Source organism: Triturus cristatus, chromosome 8 (assembly GCF_964204655.1).
Source record: "Triturus cristatus chromosome 8, aTriCri1.1, whole genome shotgun sequence".
NCBI lineage: Eukaryota > Metazoa > Chordata > Amphibia > Caudata > Salamandridae > Triturus > Triturus cristatus.
In genome coordinates this window covers 1461038521-1461059035 of record NC_140591.1, presented here as the reverse complement: position 1 = coordinate 1461059035, position 20515 = coordinate 1461038521, and the positions used below count along the sequence as shown (strand labels likewise).

Sequence of the window (20515 nt, the reverse complement as noted above, 5' to 3'; positions counted from 1 at the left end):
AATACGGAAGTCATTTGCTTAGATTTTCACACTAGACTTTCAGATAAGTCAACCTACTCACTGACTGGGTGTCTGGTAACCTGTTCTAAACATCTGGTCTAATCCAGGGTGCAGGAAGATACTAGAAAAACTTACTTAAATGCCAGTTGGACACTTAACTTAATGAAGCCACATTTTTCTTTGATCCAAGCACACAGAGATCTTTTGGGGATATCAAACTGGCCCTAGCCAGAGTAATGCGCAAAGCCTTTTAGGGCCTTAAGTGATAGGAAGCATATGTCATGGGCAACTTCCTTCTTGTTGGCTTTATATCCATCAAAGCGCACACAGTACTAGTGACTCTGTAAATATACACTATGTTCTATTGACACAAGGTGGTTTGTTCCCATGCCTCCTTATCTGAGTAGACCCTGCACAACATGAAATTCATATGCATCTTACGTTTTTATATGGGCAGAGCCAGGGCTCTGCATTCGTTCTAATGTTAGTGGCAATTATGCTGATTGAGCTGTTGTTAAGGCTACCCTTTGTAGATGGATCTCTTAAATGTTCTACATTGGTGCACTCTACACATGGCAAACCCTCCATGCAGTCTTTAGATACATTTCACCACAGCTGAGGTTGCTTTTCTTACATTCTTAAACCATGTTCTAGTCTGAGATCAAAACCAGTCAGCTAAGGGTGCTCCACACAGGTATTCTACAGATACAGAGTTCTAAAGGTTTTCTACTGGTAATATACACATTTTGGTCAGGAGGTTCTTGAAAACTTGTTCGCCTAAGGTTATGGTGCCATGTGTTTCCTTCTCTTTTGCCTTTTCAATTTTCAGTGCTGTTGAATTCATCTACAAGGGAAAGAGCCAGAAAATGTCAGTTACTTTCACCTTGACGTCAACACCCTCTCACCTTTGTCTGCCAGATCTTTGCTGGGCGCATCCTATGAGTATGGTATCTTGTTCGCATGGTCAGTCAGGAATCTATATGAGGGCAAAGGCAGCTTGCTATGGTTTTACCCTATTTCAAAGTTGATACTAGTTCTGCAATTGGCAGTAAAGTAGAAAAGCCATTTTCTCAACTAGTTGTTGAGGTGGTTGTCTGGAAAAATCTGCAGTATTTCTTCACTGTTCAGCTGACAGATTTGAGTGAAGAAAGCATTAGAATTTGATGAATCGTACTTTAATCCATGAGACTTACAATGGAGTCAGTTAACTTTTGTTTGCTCTGTGAATGAAAACTGCCTACGATGATATACTGTGCCACATAATGAGGAAATGAGAGAGTGGGTGTTTGAAAGCAACCGGTGTCTTCAGGTTTAGAGGGTAATGAACTTTCCTTTAAGAATAAGAAGAAATGCCTCAAGATTAAAACATGTTTTAATGTAGTTACCATGGCATATAATTCCTACTGCGGCTATGTGCTCCCTGTCTCTTTAATGCTGGATTGGTATTCAAGGCTTGGTTTTTGTAGGTGCATCTCTGTTGGTGCTCAAGCAACATATGCACCTTTTTAAGATAACGGTCACCTTGTCATGGTTTTCTTTCATCGTTATCTCACTATCCTTGGTCCCTGAATAGTCAAAGGTTTATGAACTGGTCAGTGTCCGAGAGACTGTACTATGCTTCCACTTTCTGGGTTATCTTTTTCCCTGACTAGGTTCTTGGATCTTGCTTTGCTCCATCCCCTGTAGTTATATATAGAGCTGGACAATAGTCTAGTCAAATTAGTTCAAAAAATGGGCTAACCTAGAACTAATTGCAATACAATTTCTGTGAGTGGATTGCTATTGAAATATTTCTGTAGAAAACGATGGTGAAAAGTCTACCACACTATCATGACGCGTTAATCCAATATGGCAGATTTTTCAAAATGGCTGCCCATTATTTGAGATATAGGCTATAACTGTTTATATGCCCATGTGTGGTATCATTTTATATGTTTTTAAGGACGGGAAAGTCAAAAATAACATCCAAAATTGTTTCTCATGACCATAATATCAAATAATCACGGAATATGTCAGATAGACAAAGTTTGTATAATTTTTTCGTTGACTTGTATGACAAAGTGTGAAGGAACGTAAATATTACAATTAACTTTTGAAACAAAAAGTTTGCTATTGTTTGTGTTTTGTTTGGAAAGTCAAAAATAACATCAAAAATTGTTTCTGATTACCATAATATCAAATTGGGATTAATACAATAAACAACGATAATTATATGTTAATATGCCAAACATCGTTTTTTTTTTTTTGATAAACAAATTTATTGATTTTCTTAGAAAAACAAGCACCAACAACACGGCTGTGGATAACACCAGCATTGACACAGTACAGTACTAGACATACATGCGTCGCCAATCTGCCCCACCCCACAGCAGGAAATACATAGTGCAGCCATACTGAGCAAGTTATTCCACAGTTTCCAGCCACTTGCCCCATACCCTCTGGTACTTCTTAGGACACCCTCGCGCCTCATACAGGGGTTTTTCTTGAGCCACGCACCAGTCCACCCCTTTCCGCCATTTCTCCACACTAGGTGGTATGGGAAGTTTCCAGGAGGCAGCAATGTCTCTCTTGGCTACGACCATGGCTGTATTATACAGTAACTTCTCGTTCTGGGACCCGTCTAATCCGTCTGTAATTCCGAGAAGGGAGTGACGCGGTTCATGGGGAACCTCCCACCCCAGGACCTCGGACAGCTCACTTCGATCTCTCCCCAAAATCAAGCCAATCGAGCGCATGCCCATACCATATGATAGAAGTCGGCCGCATCTCGCACATGCGGCAGATGGGGAAAAGCCGGCCCGATATAGGCGCTGCGGGGTCAGGAAAGCAGTGTGAATGTTATATAATTGAACCAGGCGGAGTCTAGCGGATGTGTTAACCATTTTGGGTGACATGAGCGCATCACGCCAGTCTTCCTCATCCAGCGGACCCACCCACTCTTCCCATTGGCCCCTGAGACGGTCAAGAGAGGTCGGGGTGTTGTTGACCAGTGTCTTATAAATGCGGGAGATGCCCCCCCCCCCCCCCCTTCAGGTCACCCAGCATGATCTATGCCTCTGTAGGGCTGTACTCAGGGGCCCTGGTATCGTCTTGAATGTGTACTAGGAGGGCATGACGCAGTTGTAAATATTTTTAGAATTGGGACTGGAGGTCTTGAAAGGAGCGCATGTGGCCGACAGCCCACACATCTCCGAGTTGGGAGATCCCAATAAGATCCCATGTGTGGAACCCCTGTAACCCACTAACCTCCCCAAGCCACGTACCGTGCCACAGGGGAGTTTGCTGGGTGAGTCTCTGTGTCCATTTGGTGTGTCGTAAGGCCGCCCTCCACGCTAGGAGCACGGAGCGCGAGACATCGGGCAGGGAAGACGGAATGGATTCCCCATACATTAGGGATTGGATCTTGGGCAATCTAAGCAGGCTAAGCTCCAGCCGGTAGGCCGGGTTGGACCAGCCCCCGTTAAACCAGTCGTGTTATCTCAATAGACGGGTCGCCAGGTGAAAGAGATATGTGTGTGTCATCCCCATGCCCCCGTCGAAGAATGGGATCTGGCAGGTCTTCAGTGCCAACCGGGTCCTCCCTCCTCCCCAAAGGAACTTGGAGGCCACCGTGTCTAACTCCCGAAACCATGCTCGCGGAAAACAATAGGGGGTATTCTGGAGAACATAGAGGAATCTGGGGAGAATCATCATTTTAAAGAGGGCGACCCTCCCCAAAGGATTCAAGGGCAGCATCTGCCACCTGTGGAGATCCGCCCTAGCCTTCTTCACGAGCGGGGCAACATTAAGAGACCACCCCAGTTCCGGGAGGAGAGCCACCCAAATCCCAAGATACTTAAAGGACTGACGCCGGAGCGGTATGATGGACTGCCAGTCATAACACACTCTGGATAGATGGAGTGGGACCAGGACCGATTTGCTAGGGTTCATTTGGAGGCCAGATGCCTGTCCAAAGAAACTCAGGATCTTGAGGCAACGGGGGCCTGACTGGGCGGTATCAGTGAGGAAAAGCAGGACATCGTCCGCATAAAGTGCGATTTTGTCCACCACAGAATTGGGGGACTCCCAACCCCGAACCAGACTCGCGGACCGGATCAAGTTCGCTAGGGGCTCCATCGCCAAGGCGAAGAGAAGAGGGGAGAGGGGGCAGCCCTGTCTCGTTATCCTCCGAATGGGGAAGGCATCTGAAAGAGCCCCATTAACCAGGACACGGGCTTGAGGCTGGGTATAGAGAACCCCAACCAACCGCCGGAAATGGGGGCCAAAGCCCATCGCCACCAGCACATCCTCTAAGTACGTCCAATCCATGGTATCAAACGCCTTCTCAAAGTCAATAAGAAGGAGCGCCAAGTAGGGGGAGAGCACCTGGCGATGCGCCAGGGCCACGTGCAGCCACCTGAGACAGTGTCTGGTACCTCGCTGGGGCATGAAACCGCACTGGTCCGGGTGGACCAACGCGGTAAGATGGGGCTTCAGCCATTGAGCAAGAATTGCGGCAAATATTTCGACATCCGTGTTAATAAGAGAGATGGGGCGATAGTCAGCACAGTGGGGAGATGGCGGCTGGGACTTTGGGAGGACCACAATGGTAGCCATGTCTGTCTCGGGCGGGAATGAGCCTTTATAAACGGCCTCCGCGTACAGATCCGCCAAGCGAGGCACGAGGGCCTCGCGATACGCTGCATAGTATTTCTGGGGTAGGCCATCCGGACCGGGAGTCTTACCCGACGAAATGTGGGCGATCGCCCCATGAATCTCGTCCTGCGAGATTGGGCGGTCAAGGTCAGCTAGAGCAAGAGGGTCGAGCTGAGGGAGGCGAGCACCCGTCGACTCCAAGAGCTCCCAGAGCGACTGTGTCGGAGGCCGCCTGGCGTAGAGCTGACGGTAGAAGGCGGCAAATATGTCAGCCATGGCCAACGGGGAGCGATGTGCCGACCCCTCCTGGTCCAGTATCTCCGGAATTATGCGGTTCGCTCTGGGGTACGTGGCCAGCCTATGTAAGAGAACGCCGTTTTTATCCCCCCACCCATAAACTCTAGCCACGGACGAGCGCCACAGGAGGTTGTCAGCCTCCAAGGAGAGATGCCTGAGTTGAGTATGAATGTTCGCAAGGCGCCGCTCGTGGGCAGCACCGTCCTTCGCGAAGGGGGAACGCTCGAGGCGTAATGCCTGCGCTTCTAAGGAGGTGACCTGTAACAGATGGGCCTGCCGCTGCCGCTGGACGTGACCTTTGGCGAACCCACGAACGATGGCCTTACCCGCCTCCCACCAGGTACCCGAAGATGGGGACCGATCCCATGTTGGTGATGAAATATATTGCTTCAATTCCAGTCCCACCGCCTTCTTGAAGCTCTGGTCCTGAAGAAAATAGGCGTTTAACCGCCATACTGGACGCGAGTAGGGGGGGAGACCCTATGCTAAGGAGCAGCGGGAATGGTCCGAGATCCCCCTCGGGAGAATGCGGACATCCTGGATAGTAGGGCAATCCGTAGATGGAAGAAAAATTGTATCTATACGGGCCTGCGTGTGGTGTGCGGCATAGGTATGTGTGAACTGTTTAGTGTGCGGGTGCCAGATTCGCCAGACATCGCAGAGGCCAAGAGATTCAGCCCAGTTTGTTAACTGCTTGGCCTGCGCCAGCCTGGAGGTGGAAGGAGGGCCCGTTATGTTGAGGAGCGGGGTGGAGACTGCATTAAAGTCGCCCCCAATAATGGTGGGCCCCAGGGGGAGAGTAGGCAGCAAAGCAGTGGACTGTTTTAAAGCTGTGGTGAGCATCAGAGGGGGAGAGTACATGGACACAAGGATAATGGGAGTGCCCCCGAGTGTACCACAAACCGACATGGACTTACCCTGTGGGTCATGGAAAACTTGTGTCATCACGAATGGAAGGGTGCGCTTCAGTAATACGGCCACACTGCGGGATCCCCGAGCGAAGCCCGAATGCCAAACCCTATCGTATCCCTAACGAGCAAGAAAGGGACAGTGGTTACCCATCAGATGCGTCTCCTGAAGCAGGAGCACTTCTATGTTGAGACGCTGAGCATAGCGCAAAACGGCCGTCCGCTTATGGCGGTCTAGTAGGCCATTAACGTTCCAAGATAAAATATGTAAGGCTGCCCTCGGAGTCGATGCATCAATCATGGAGGCAGGGAGTCGTTAACGAAATCACCAGACCCAGGAGAGTCGTAGGCAAATACAGGGCCTGGGGTGACTGTGGCGACGCGCTGACGGGAAGGACCGCATGTGTCAGACCCCTACAGGGGCGGACCCAAGTGCCGTATGGATGATGGTGCAGCAAGACAAACAAAAACCACAGGGAACCCTGTGAGCAAACAAACACATCCTCAAACAACAACAATGAGGAAACCCAGTCCCAACCCCCCCCCCCCCCCCCACCATATACTTCGAGAACAGAAGCATCTGTCGACCCCCCATTTTAACTGAACCAAACTAGAACGCTCGAGTTGGTTGCGTGGAGAACCCCTCCAGAAGAATGGATGTACAGTACATCGGCATTAAACAGTGTGAGTAACCATAAGAACATGCCAGCAGTCCGAGCCCTTCCCCGGCGAGGCGCTCCCCCCCGATGGTGGGCGAACTATAGAGTCAGACCCCATTGTCTCTTAAAGGGTGGGGGTGCGGGAAAGGTCCGAGTCTGCCTGGGCCAATGGTGGTGACGAGCCCGCCGAAATTTCAGTGGAGCAGTGTCTGTGGCGCGGCGGAGACCCCGACTGACTGGAGGATTCAAGAGGGTCTGGAGCAGCTACACTTAAGGAATGGGGGTAGGTGCACGTACCCGGCGCCCCTTGCGCGACCGTGTATGGCGCCGGCGCCTGGCGCCTCCGACCCCCCCAGTCCGCGACTTCGTATGCTCCGGGGATGCGTCATGCTTCTGGCGGAGGGGGCGCTCTTCTGTAAGCCATGTCCACGCCACTTCGGGTGAGTCAAAGAAGTAGGTCTTATTTTGAAAAATGACCCGAAGGCGTGCTGGGAATTGGAGCTGGTACTGTTGGCCAAGCGCCGGGAGCTTCTTCTTGATGTCGATGTATGAGCACCTGAGGTCCTGGACCTCCCGGGTGTAGTCCGGAAAGATCATGATGACGTGGTTCTGGAACTTGAGAGGACCGGCTGCCCGGGCCGCCTGCAGGATAGCGTCCCGATCTTTGAAGTTGAGGATTTTCAGAATAATGGGGCGGGGCGCGACGCCAGGAGGAGGTCTGGGTGCCAGAGATCTGTGAGCCCTCTCTACTACAAACCATGCTGACAAGACGGTGACTGGCACCCAGGACCTGAACCAGTCTTCAACGAAGGTGGCGGCCCGGCCAGCCTCCATCCCCTCGGGAACCCCACCAAGCGGAGGTTGTTGAGACGTGCCCGGTTTTCCGCGTCCTCAGCCTGCCTATGAAGCTCCTTGGTATGAGCGCGAAGGTGAGTCACTTGGTCTTTGAGTTGTTTAAGATCGTCCTCGGCCGAGGAGATGCGGGATTCGGTCTCTGTTAGTCGTACGGTAGCATTCCGGAGGTCCTGCCTAAGAAGAGAAACGTCAACCTTTATTTCACCTATCTTCCCCTCAACGGACGCCTGGGAAGCCCTGATGGCCTGGAGGATAGTGTCTAGGTCATTTTCTTGAGGGGGAGGGGGTGGCGGCAACGCCACCCCCCCCCCCAGCAGCCTCCCCAGGTGGCTCACGCTCGGAGGCGGTAAACCGGTCCATTTTGGTTTGCGTGGAGGCCGATGAAGGCTTGGGGCCCCTATCCCTTCCCATGGCCGGCAGTCAGTCTCGGAGTCTCCCCGGCAGCAAGGAGCCCGGGGGAAAGCGTGTGAGGCCGGCGAGAGATCCACAAAGCCACAGAGGCCTGGGCCACCCGGCAGAAGCCACTCAGTCCAAACCGCTGGTCTCAACGTCCCAGCGGGGTCCACCCGGAAACAGCGTGCTGGAAGTGTTCTCCGCCACCCGACAGGACGGCCGACCACTCACAATAGTGTCCAGTATCGCCACTCGCCCTCAGGGACCCGGGCGCCGGCCCCCCTGCGCCAGGACAGGGAACCCCGCGCCAGGCCCGGAGAAGAGATGCAGGAGGGGAGGAGGGGGGAACCGCCACCCAGCAATGTAAATGTAAATTTATGGATACTTGTATAGCGCACGACTACCCGGAGGTCTCTCGGCGCTTGTACGAATACCGCTGTGGAACCCATCCTGGCTTTTCCCGGTGAGGCGTCCACTCCTGGGCACCCCCAAGGTGAAGGCCAGGCATCCTTAGCGTTTTGGGGGCCGTTGTGGAGATTAAGCAAGCTATTGCCCAGAGTTGCAGAGTGGGACTCCATGATTAGAATGGCACCGAGGCGAGAATTATCAGGTCCGTGGAATTTTTGAGCCCAAGACCCGCCGAGGCGGGGAATTGAACCCTGGTCCCGGGCTAGACCTCTGCATCAGGGTCTGCCGCTCTAATCATTGAGCCACACTTCTCCACCCACTCCCCTCCCTAGAGGCCAAAACTGGGAGAGTCTCCTCATCCAATGTCCACCACACGGGTGCCAATGCAGCCGGGGAGGGCCCAGCATCCCAAACTCCCGGGATTGATCCAGTAAGGCCGGGACACAGTAACAGGAGGCGGGAGGGGGGGGCGAGCGCCAATGCCCACGCCGCTGCCCGATCCAACAGCCGATCCCCCACTCGCCGCTCATGACTCCACTCAGCCACCAGGGCCACAAGAAACCGCTAGGCACTGATGCGGCCCCCCAACGGTACCAAGGCAGGAGGAGCCGTGAGACCCCTGGCACCACCGCTCTGCACATCAGGAAAGCAGAAGGGAGCAATTGCCAGAGCCAGGCACAGAGAAGAGAAGCGAGGTGGGGGGGGGGGCATGCCGCAACACCTGCGCCGCTGCCCGGGCCGACAGCCGGTCCCCCCACTCACCGTGCAAGGCCGCCAGCTCATACACCTCCTCCCCTGCGCCGGCCTACGTGCCGGCCCAGTACCCTCCAAAGGCCCCGCCAGCCGCCGGATCCACTGCGCCCAAGGACCTCAGGCCGACGGCGCATCTCCAGACAGGCGCCTCAGACAGCTAAGTCCAACACCCACAAGGCCCCGACCGGCCGGACCACACAGGAGGCCTCGTGGGTGAACGCGAATGGCGGGAGCCCGCACCTCCGCCCCCTTCCACAGTAAAAGCGAGGCCCCGCCCGCCACAGACTACAGGGGCTGCCCACGTTGCCTCCGCCGGCCGATCACCATCCAGGGCAGCGCGGCACTGCCGGGCAGAAAAGGTCTTGACAAGCTGCCGCCCGGCCCCTCTCGGCATTGGCACTCCCCGGGAGCCCGGCCCCGCCGATCAGAGGCCGCGCCACCGAGCACAGAGGCCGCGACAGGCCACACGCTGCAAGGACCGCAAACCAGCACCAGAGAAGGAGCACCACTGGACAGAGACACCACCATCCACCGGTAGGTGACTCGGAAGATTGCCGATGGGTGCCAGATGCGAGGTGGATGACGGAGGGGTCCGGAACACTCTTAGAGTGCAACCACCATCTCGACGCCTCAAGCCATGCCACCGCCGCCAAACATAGTTTTGACATTATTTTTTATTGACATTTTTTTAACATCTTTTGAAAAGGATAAACAGATTTCAACTAGATAATATAGCACTTCTCAATATGACACTGACAAATGAAAATTGTTAAAGAGATAAATTCAAACAGCACTCCTCAGTATAAGAATAGTATGATTTCAATCATCGTCAATGTCCACTTCCATGGAATTACAACAGCTTATTCCTCGACAATTCGTGCACGCATATGTGTACACTATTCCCTGTCTTTTGCATATACATTGCAGAGTCGCACATTGACTCTTGCTACAGCCACATTTCACACATTTTAATAAATGATCTGGTGCTGGTGCTTGACTCATTCTAATGGGAGCCAATCTTCCATCTTTCACTTCTAATCCCCACTGTAATGGATCCATATGAATACCCATCCACTGCTGCACCTGATATACTCTGAGTGAATTAAATTTGCAGGCATCCTCTGTAGGAGGCAAGACTTCCGGTTTCACATGTATTGTTGATTTTGTTGCCTTTGAAGGGAAAGTTTGAAGTCTCATATCATGTAGTGTGCTGTCTCCTGTTATTCCTCCATACAACTCTATAATAGCATTCAGACCAGCATTTTAAATTTCTTCTGTTGATTTTTTTTTAAGTTTGGAATACGGCAGCACTTTCTTTGAAGCTGACTGATTTTCTTAGAAACTTTATGGAGTCACGTTTTCCTAATCCAAATGGTTTGGAGGTGGCATCACATCCTAATACGGCGTGAGCAAATAAGATGTGAGAGCAGACGTCATCACCTAAAGCTTTTGCTAATTTCCTAATATCATACACAGTTATGTTTTTGGAAGATTTCTTAGGTTCTGGGCAAAGGAAAATATCAAATTGGTTTTCTTGAAAATGATGGAGTAGTATGAGAAGATTGGTGTCCTCGCCAACAATGGCTGTAGGATGACTTTTGGCCGACTCAATAGCCTCCAAAACGACCATGAAGTCTGCATCACTATGAGCTTGCTTTGTTTTACACCCAGCTTCTTGTAACTTTTGCGATAATTGATCAATCAAGGCTTGTTTATTTTCATTATTACTCAGAAATAATTGTTTCTGGATGGCGATGGAGGTAGAAGTTATGAAATTTACTTTAGGTCCTACAATACCTCTGTTTCTTTTTAGATGGGCTTCTGATTTTGTAGAAAACGTATCTCCATATCTGTCGAATACTATTATTGCCTGGCCATACTTTGTTAGCACATATCTCTCATAGGCACAAAGCAGCTCATGGAATGTCTGATTCAGACTCCAAGGAAGGTGATGTAGTAACCACCCACCATCAATGACGAACTGCATATTTTCGGGCATGTTAGCAACGGCTGGTACTTGCTCTTTAATATAATTTGGCAAGCTGCGACTTCCCAGATTCCCTCAAGTTCATGCTTATTGAATAAACTAGCTGGGTATGAGCAAAGCTCATAACGAAACACCACCTGCAAATCCACGCCACTAGTCTGAGCACAAAGCAACAAGCGCTGAAACAATAGTTCAGGATCCATAACTAAGGTTTCTTCTTTCAATTTAACAGAATGAACTGATTTCATTACCTTCACCTGGTTGCTTTTTCTAAAAGAGAACTCGGAGACTCTTTTGTCCGTCATCTCATTAAGAATTCTATTTCCAATTTCTTCTGCAAGTTCAGGATTAACATCACTGCCATAAGTAACACCCGTGACAATGTTACGCAGGTTGCTGTCTCGCTCAAAAACATTGAGCTGTTCTACATATACCAGTACTTTCTGTGTATCTCCGTTATCGCGTTCAATTCTTGAACTGGTCATAGTAACATGTTGCTCATTTGCTGCATGCTTCACTGAAGCAAAGTCCTGCATGCATTCATTCAAATGGGCGCAAATAGGGCGTAACATAACCCAGACAAGCTGCTGCTGTTCTGTCATACCTTTTCCATGGGTCACTCCGCCGAATCCTTTTATATTCTTCATTAGAACTTGTTCAATTACCAAATCAGTGGAAAGGCCACTCCAAAACCTATCACTTCTTCGGACAACATGCAGACCATTTGTAAATGCCGTGTATACATCAGGAGCTTCAAATTCAAGCTCAACCATTCTCTCATAATACAGTCGTGTAGAACTGGCATATAAATTATGGCCACATGCTGCAAAAAAAGGTAGCATCTCCTTTACCATTGCAAGATGTAGATGCCAATTTCCTGTTCTTTCAGCTTTTAAAAATTGTTTCAGGATGTTGACCATTTCCAAATATTGCAACCAAAGTCGAGGAGTCCTGTAAAATTTAAGTTCATCTTTGGCCTTCAGAAGTTTGGTTGCAATTTGAACAACAGCATTATGTGCAACATCCTCAACAGAAAGCTCCCCATTAAGAAGATTATTAAACTATGATCTAGCTGCCTGTAAATCGTCGTTATCATCTAGGGCTTGAGTTGCTAAAATCGTGTTGAAAACTGATGAAACAATAAGATGACCACGAATCGCTCTTGCAATAGCTTCACCAGAAAGCATGTGCTTTACAGCATTTCCTGCATATATGATCTCAAGTATATCAACCAAGCCTGCTCCACTCATCAAAAAACCGATACATCCAAGAAAACTCATGATTGTGTGCAGGCCTCCTAGTCTCAGAATGACCTTCTTCAAAGGACTATCCTGTGATTCATGATGCTAAGTGCTTTGTGGAAAAGAGGCTGGTCGAATTTTATAATAGGGGTCTGGCTGTATCTCTTGGCATGGTCAGAAACAAAAAACAGTGTTGAGAGAATACACGTCTCATTTGTTGGATCCATGTTAATCATTGGCAGAAAGATGACAGATGATACACCAGGATGGTTACCTTTATGTAGTAGTTGGCATACTCCTTGCCATCCTGGAACACTGTTGCTGAGTAGATGTGAGATGTTCAATAAAATATCCAGGTTTGCAGATGGGTCACTGTACGCGATTTCCTTAATGGTATTATACTTTAAGAAACGCATCCCATTGGCCTGTGAATGATATGTTTTTATTGGAATTTGCCCCAACCTCCTCAGTTCTTCAAATGAAACTTGACGTTTCTTAATGACCGTTGAAAATTTTCCAGTCGGAGTCACAGTGGCGATAATGCCCATCCCATGAAAAGTACCATGGCCATCTATTGTAATAGTATTGTGATCAATATTATCAGCTGCATATTGAACGAATTTCGGAGGACTTTCAGAAGGTTCCACAAGGACAGGTATAGTATTTCCTCTTTCTGCTGCAGCTGAACGTTCAAAATTAAGAACTTCTGAATAGGAGCTGCAGAATCCCATATGATTTACTGCTTCAACTACAAATCTCGAGCTTGTGTTGTCATGTAATTGAACTGCCAGCCCTAACTGCAACGGTGCAACTAAGACTCGTGGGCGCACAGCTTGCATAATTGCCTGTCCTATAGAAGCTACTTTTCTCTCTCTGTTGGTTTTATCAGTAACAAAAACTGATAATAAGAGCCTTAACGAATCAGGAATATAGCTCACATTATAGTCAACACTACTCATGTTTTCAATGGGTGGATATGTTTCTGGTTCTACAGGGATGTCTATAATATCATTTCTTATTATTTCAGCAGCTGCCATAAGGAGATTGTTTCGATCCTCTTCAACATCTTCACGGCTATGACTGTGGTACTCTTGCAATACATGAGCAGCTGTACTTTTAAAAGTAACGACATCGGCAGTCCCTGCAACTGTTCCTATGAAGATTTCATCTTCAAAATGCTCTTTGAGTTTTTGTTTCATATACTTCGAACTGTATGGTTCGCTATCTTCTGGCAGTAATTCTCGCACTTTATTAACAAGTTCTTTAACAGTAGTTTGTTCTTCATCATTTGCCTCCATGTATTTAACTACTTGAAGAAAAGTTTCCTGGCGAACTGAGTCCTCTGGTCAACCTGAAGATATTGGAGGGTTATCAGTGAACTGCCCGGGAATGGATTTTCCAGTATAAAAATTGACGTAACACTGTTTGTGGTAGCATGCATTTACAGCATGTAAATCAGACACATTTTGGATACGTCTCTTAACTTTCTCTGCCCATTCATCATTGTGTTCGTTGCATTTTTGTAAAACTGATGATTTGAATTCAACTGTTCGTGCATTAAACCACGCATTTTTTTCCTCTCCCTGAAGTATAAACATAACAATTTTTTCTAAAATCAAACGGGGTTTCACACGACCGTAGAACACGAGAAGTTGTGGGATCTGATTCTTTCTCCTGGAACTGAGTTTTCAAGTTAACAAAACGCGCTCTACATTTCTTGTGAACTTTCTGCCCAACACAAACGTGAAACTTAGATATTTTTCTCTCCTTGCATGTTTTTTGAATTCTAGTCACTCCTCTTTCAGTGAGTACAGATGCATCGTCATCTTCTTGAAACACCACATCACACATGAAACACTTTTCTACATCCATTTTCACTGTATCTCACAGCAACTCGCAAGAACCTGTAACACATAAATGAAACATTTTTGATTAACAAAAAAAAACAATAACAAAGTTACAAAATAAAACACAAACAATAGCAAACTTTTTATTTCAAAAGTTAATTGTAATATTTACGTTCCTTCACACTTTGTCATATAAGTCAACGAAAAAATTATACAAACTTTGTCTATCTGACATATTCCGCGATTATTTGATATTATGGTCATCAGAAACAATTTTTTATGTTATTTTTGACTTTCCCGTCCCTAAAAACATATAAAATGATACCACACATGGGCATATAAACAGTTATACCCAATATCTCAAATAATGGGCAGCCATTTTGAAAAATCCGCCATATTGGATTAACGCGTCATGATAGAGTGGTAGACTTTTCACCATCATTTTCTACGGAAAAATTTCAATAACAATCCACTCACAGAAATTGTATTGCAATTAGTTCTAGGTTCCGCAACAAATTGACTAGTCTACAAGTCTACAGTTATGGCCTTCTATCAAAATATTATCTATCCCTCAGCTCCTCATTTTCTCTTCTTCATGGTAAGAATTTGTAATTAGGACCTTGGATGTTAGAAATACAATAGATCGATGTGACTAGACTAGATTGTAAATATCCTGATCATTTGTTCCTGATACCTCATACTCATTCCTTGCACTCTCACCCATCCATCCATCTACTCATGCATTCCTTTTTCATTGCACCATCTATACATCCATCAATTCATGCACTCAGTCACTCACTCATCCATGCGTTCTTCCAAAAACTGACGAGCTCACCAATTAGCAAAGAAATACTTTCATTTTGAAGCCAGATCCATTGGCTTTGCAATTGCTTGTTTAAGAAGAGAAATAAGTGAGATATTGTTGGGACAGGAAAGTCCTCTGCATTGTAAAAGATATGTGGCCCTGCTCTGAGTGCACAGCTGTATTGTTGTCTGGATCCCTAATGCAGATTTTGTTTTCTTAGGTAAACACAGATGTGTTTTATATTTAAAAGACAAACCAATATGCTAGACTCTAGAATATCACTTTGCCTTTTTTGCACCTAATGCACTCTCTCTTTGTATCACTGCATACCAGCCCTTTAATCAAGGCTACTAATCATCCATACTAGATTCAATATGCTGTAGTTTCACTGCTCCCCGAATCAATATAAAGATACCAATTACATTTTTTGCCTCTAATTCAAACTCCTTCGCATTTGAGGGTTTTAAATTTTTCTGTGTATACAAATTTTTAACCTACTCCAATAACTTAATTTTCTAAGTAGTCGCAAACCCCTAAGTAGGTGTCATGTCCTCCCAGGTTGAGAACCGCTGGTATAGAGCCTCTGTTCTAAGAGCAACAGGGCCATCTTAAAGGTAAAGCTATCCATTCTAGTTGGCCCCCTATTGCTGAAAGATACTTGGCGACCTTTTTCTTCTTTGGGGCAATTTGTTCAGTTAGCTTTACATTATTCTCTCACTCCAGTACAACAGGGATCTAGGAGCACAGTCCTGGAGGAGGGGAGGTATATTTAGATCATAAATAATAAAGACATTAAGGGAGCTGGTCTGAAATTAAATCTTTACGTTTTCGTCCCAAACTACCTGTTCAGCAAGTACTCGGGAAGTGTAAAACTATAGCCGTGAAGATAGCTGGTAAGTAATCATAATTCTAACTAGCTGCAAAAGTCAGACGATTACGTTTTTCCTAGTAACGTGCAGCAGCTTTAGCAGCAATAACATGCTCATAGCATCTTCTGTGTGAAAAATGTCTCACCACCGGTCAATTGGTTATCAAAAGCACATGTCCATGGTCGCTTATCTTAGTGTTGCCTTTGATGAAATGAATCAATCCGTTGCCGTTTAAAGTGCAGGAAAGTGATTATTGAAACTTTTACTAAAAAAAATCTATTCAACATCAGTTACTCCTTCATTCTGAAGCAGCACAGCTAATCCATTTTTGAGTATGAAATTACTTAATTTCTGTAATGGAGATTTATGTTCCAGTTTCATCGAATGGTTTCCAGCCAACATGTCACATCTTGGAAGTTCATACATTTTTTTTCTTTAATTATTATTGTTTAACTCATTCAAACTTGATACTCAAGAAGGTCCTTTTGTTCAATATTCAAAGCAGTCAAAGATTTGAAGCCTAGATCATCCACCATTGACCTCAGCCAAATGGCAGTTCCCATCCAGATGACCCAAGAAAATCGCCAGTCTTCTGAAAGCATGTCTATTGCCGTGGTCGAGCCAGAGGTTGTGGCTGATTATGTCACTGCAGGTAAGGGGCTTCATTTGTATTGTTTATAGTAGGCACAATAATCTTCGTGTTTAGAATACTAGTACTACTAACTCATGAGGAGGTGTGATCTTGATGTTGAAGCTTTGGATTTAATCTTAAATTTACATTTTGCCTCAACCACTTGACACACCATCTCATGGTGAACATTTGATATCTCCCTACCGCTCGCTTTCTATTTGTAGCTTGGGAACACATACAAACTCTTAAGTCATTGTCAGTTTTACAAATATTTATTTTGTTTTTCCAGTTTTCATATCAAGCCATCTCATTTGCAATCAAATTCTTTAACCGTAGTCAATTACCTTAAAAAAAAGGTTGAGTGTATCATTTAGAAAGCTATTATTTTCACTGTATATAGTGTTGTGCTGTACCTCTACATGCCAAGCCTCCAGCTCTTTCTGCCTTACTAATGGGACTACTGATGTCATTGGATAATCCAGGATCAGGTACACACCACTTGGAAAATCGTACATGTAGATACTTCCACCCACACACAGGCTTTGCCATCTCTCTACACCCTGTTCTTCTTAATTTTTCTTTCTTTAACTAAGGGGAGCATATATACTGTTTCCTGTTTCCAATCTCTTATGTATGTCCTTTTCTGCTTCATTAAAGGCATAATCCGCCATTTAAAACTAGCGTATGAGACTGTAGTCCTTCCAATATTCCATTCCTTGCTTGTTTCACTTTTAGTAATGTTAACCTCTGATAGACCGATGCCAACACTATTAGAAAAAAAAGGTTGGTCAGAAAAATGTTGTTAGTGAATGGTGCTGGAAATGTTGAAATTTGCAGAAAGAAATTCAAAAAGAAGAACAGTGAACATATTTTTATAATTTCTTTTTAATCCTGGAACGCCACTTTTTTGTTTTTCATATTTTCAGGTGGTGAATGAATTTGATTATCTTGTTCTGAGATTCAGCTAGAAGGGAATATGGGATGCTATGATTCAGAGAAGTGCTCATCTTCTGGCTAATATGTTTCATGTGGCAGCAGCAGTTTGGTCTAAGTAGGAAAATTGACTCCTGTCTGCATCATTCGATGTTTTTAGAGACAACACAGTAGTAGGTGCTCTCTATGTTGTGGAGTTATGGAGTAGATCTAATTTGAAGCCCATCTGGTTTCCTCAAAATGTTTCCCTGAGGCGATTTTACAAACTCCCTAAATCTTTGCCTTTGTTTACATGTAGAACTTCGTGTGACAAATAGAGGTACTGTCATAGCCATCCTGTATTACGCTAAATTATGGTCATATCAAATAGGCCGTCTGTATCACCAGTTGGAATATCTTGACACATGAAGAAGACTTATAACTTACCTAGGTGGGTCATGTCCAAATATTGCTTTTGCAATATGCCTGAATGATGTCAGTCACGATCCAACGAGGATTACTCTGGAAGGTATTACTGCAGCGCTTAAAATAAATTCTGGAATAAGAGTACGCTTGAAGATATTAACTTATTTATTTGAAAAGTTTTATATAGCGCGAACGTGATCTGCCAGGGTACCAGAGCGCTGTACAAAGAAGCAGATAAGATAATCAGGTAAAGGTGTAAATACTAAACATATGAGAAGTTAAACAGACAAGATGTGCTAATAGAACAGCCAGCAGCATAGTAGATATAAAGTAGCAAAAAATTGCCTAGTTGAATGGTAGACCAATGCTGCAAACAAGGAATAAATGTTAGTTTGGGTGGCTTAAGGTCTGTTGTTGCAGGTAGCTATTCAGGAGCAACCCTTTGGCTTCTTTTTTTGAATGAGGCGGTCAATGGGCTAGCTCTGATTTCCGAAGGAAGAGCATTCCATATTCTTGAAGTAAGACCAGAGAAGGCACGGTTATGTGGTTTCAACTGTAGAGTGTTAGAGCTTCTTAGGGCCTGATTCATACTAGATAGTTATTGTTTTTTGGCAGGTAAACAGGGGCGGTATAATGAAGCGCTTTGTGCGTCAAACAGTCTAGCTTGAACCAAATCCTTGCTTCGAGAGAAAGCCAATTGAGTTGAATTAGTTCTGGTGTGATGTGATCAAGTTTTCTTGATCCCGTGATGAGTCTGGCAGCAGAGTTCAGAGTAGCTCTTAAAAGGGCCAGTCTAGCTTTTGATAGCCCTGCCAGGGTCACAATTCCGTAATCTAAACAGGAGATAATTAGGGATTGGACTGCTAGCTGCATATCATCAGGAGGCAGGAATGGTTTGATTTTCCTTAATGTGTTGATTTGGTGATTGTCTCCTCTAGTTGTTGCACTGATGTGGTTTTGTATATTCAGGTGTTTGGTCAGAGTTATGCCTAATGATCTAGTGGAGTCAACAACAGGTGTAATGCAGTTGAGAGCCAACAGTTGTTTGCGCCAATCTTGAATGGGGCAGAATGGTTGAGGGGCAATCAGGAGGAATTCTGTCTTGAGTGTATTTAGTATAAGGTGATCGTAAGTTAGCCAATGTTGAGTTTTCAGCAGTGGACAGTTTACAGTTTTGATATCATCTGGTAAAGAAATTTTCATGTACAGTCGAGTATTGTCGGCGCACATGTGAAAATGTATGTTTGAGCGGTTCAGAATTTCGGTGAGGGCTTCCAAGAACAAGTTGAAAAGCCTGGATGAGAGTGCGGTTCCTCGAGACACTCCAATTGAGACCGGCGTACTGTAAGAAAGGGAATAGTCGACTTTGATTCTTTGTGTTCTGTTATGTAGGAATAAGGCAAACCAATTTAAAACTGGACCCGATAGCCCATCCTTTTTTCAAGAAGATTAATCATGTTGTCATGTTTGACCATGTCAAACGCCGAGGAAGACCAAGAAGTATAGGTAGGCACGGTTCGTTCAGGTCAAGTAGTCTCAGGGCGTCATCAACAATGTGTGTTAGAGCAGTTTCAGTACTGTGTCTTGATCTGAAGCCCGATTGGAATTGGTCAAGGAGCTGAAACTGTTTGATGTGATTATAGAGTTGTGTGTATACACATTTCTTTAGTTTGCCTAAAGTCATGATATTAGAAATTGGTCAGAAGCTTTTAGGATTAGATTAGTCTGCATTTGGCTTCTTGATATCAAACACCTAAAAAGGCACTTTCAGCCTCTCCCTGAGGGGCAACACCTCAAAGCATATGGGTGCTAAACATTGTTTTCAGTCTGCTGAATTGTTTTCTGCTCAAGTTAATCACCTCTACCAGTGTTTGCACCAAAGAAATCTTCTCAAAGGCATCTAGGAGAATTACCTTGGGATATCAAGATTCTCATAGATAAGTAAGCTGTGAAAAAGGTCCCAGCATCCCAGGAAGGAATGGGAATTTACTCCAGTATTCAAACTTTCATAGATTCACACACTTGAATAATTCCCCGTCGTCGAGATGGGAGTCCCCAGTACTTTATGAAAGCAATGGTACTGTAGACATAGAACATGGAGGCCTAAGGCCTTTTTGATTAGCAGCATGTAACTGTCCTTTATAAAAAAAGGACCAAACTTAATGTCAACCAATCAGATGATACCACCCTATGGAACCTTCCTGAGAGAAGCTGCAGTGCATCAGATCTTCTGCCGCACATCGTGCTACGGACCCTGAACTGAGCTCTGCTCAGTTTTCTTTAGTCTTCAGCCACAACTATCTAAAGAAGATTTTCACAGCATTTTCTACTCTACGTCAGTGGTTTCCCTCCACAACTGCTTACTCTTGGTCTTTTGGTGCTTCAACCTGGTTTCCACCATGCCAGAGACACCAAAAAACGGATTCTTCCAATCCTGTGGAACTTGTAAGAAGAAGAGGCTCTACATTGAGGACCCTCATAAAGACTGTATCTACTGCCTCTATCAAGAGCACAAAACCTGAGACTGTAAGGTATGTCACACATTTTTTAATAAGACCTTAAAGGATAGAAAATGATGTCTCTTCTCTGGCTGCAAACACCTAAATCCAGAGACCACCCTCTCTCGGATACAGGAAGCAGAACCACCTCTGTCATGTTCTAAAACGCCTGTTAAAAGAGCTAGAAAGGATACATTAGCTCATGCCTCTCTAGACCCGCCCAAAAAGGCGTCAAAAAAGACTCCTGAGGTTGCCCATAAGCGCAGGAGCCCCTCCAAATCGCCTCACAAAAGTGCTTTACTTACATCTAAAAGAGAGACCAGACTTATCCTCAAAATCACTTCAGAAGTCTACTTCAGGGGCCCCAGCTGTAGTGTAGCATGCTTTAAAA

General features: G+C 45.8%; 1 protein-coding gene across 7 annotated transcripts in view; it reads left to right on the top strand.

Moving 5' to 3' along the window:
* EMSY (EMSY transcriptional repressor, BRCA2 interacting) overlaps nucleotides 1-20515 on the top strand; it is a 402733-nt gene that overhangs the window by 194251 nt on the left and 187967 nt on the right. For 4 of the 7 annotated variants that reach the window (XM_085623273.1, XM_085623278.1, XM_085623275.1 and 1 more), the window contains one exon: nucleotides 16160-16309. The exons of 2 other annotated variants lie outside the window; for them this stretch is intronic. In XM_085623273.1, the coding sequence (XP_085479399.1) occupies nucleotides 16160-16309 (150 nt within the window). The remainder of the gene's footprint in view (nucleotides 1-16159; nucleotides 16310-20515) is intronic. One more of the 7 variants, XM_085623276.1, reaches the window with a different exon arrangement.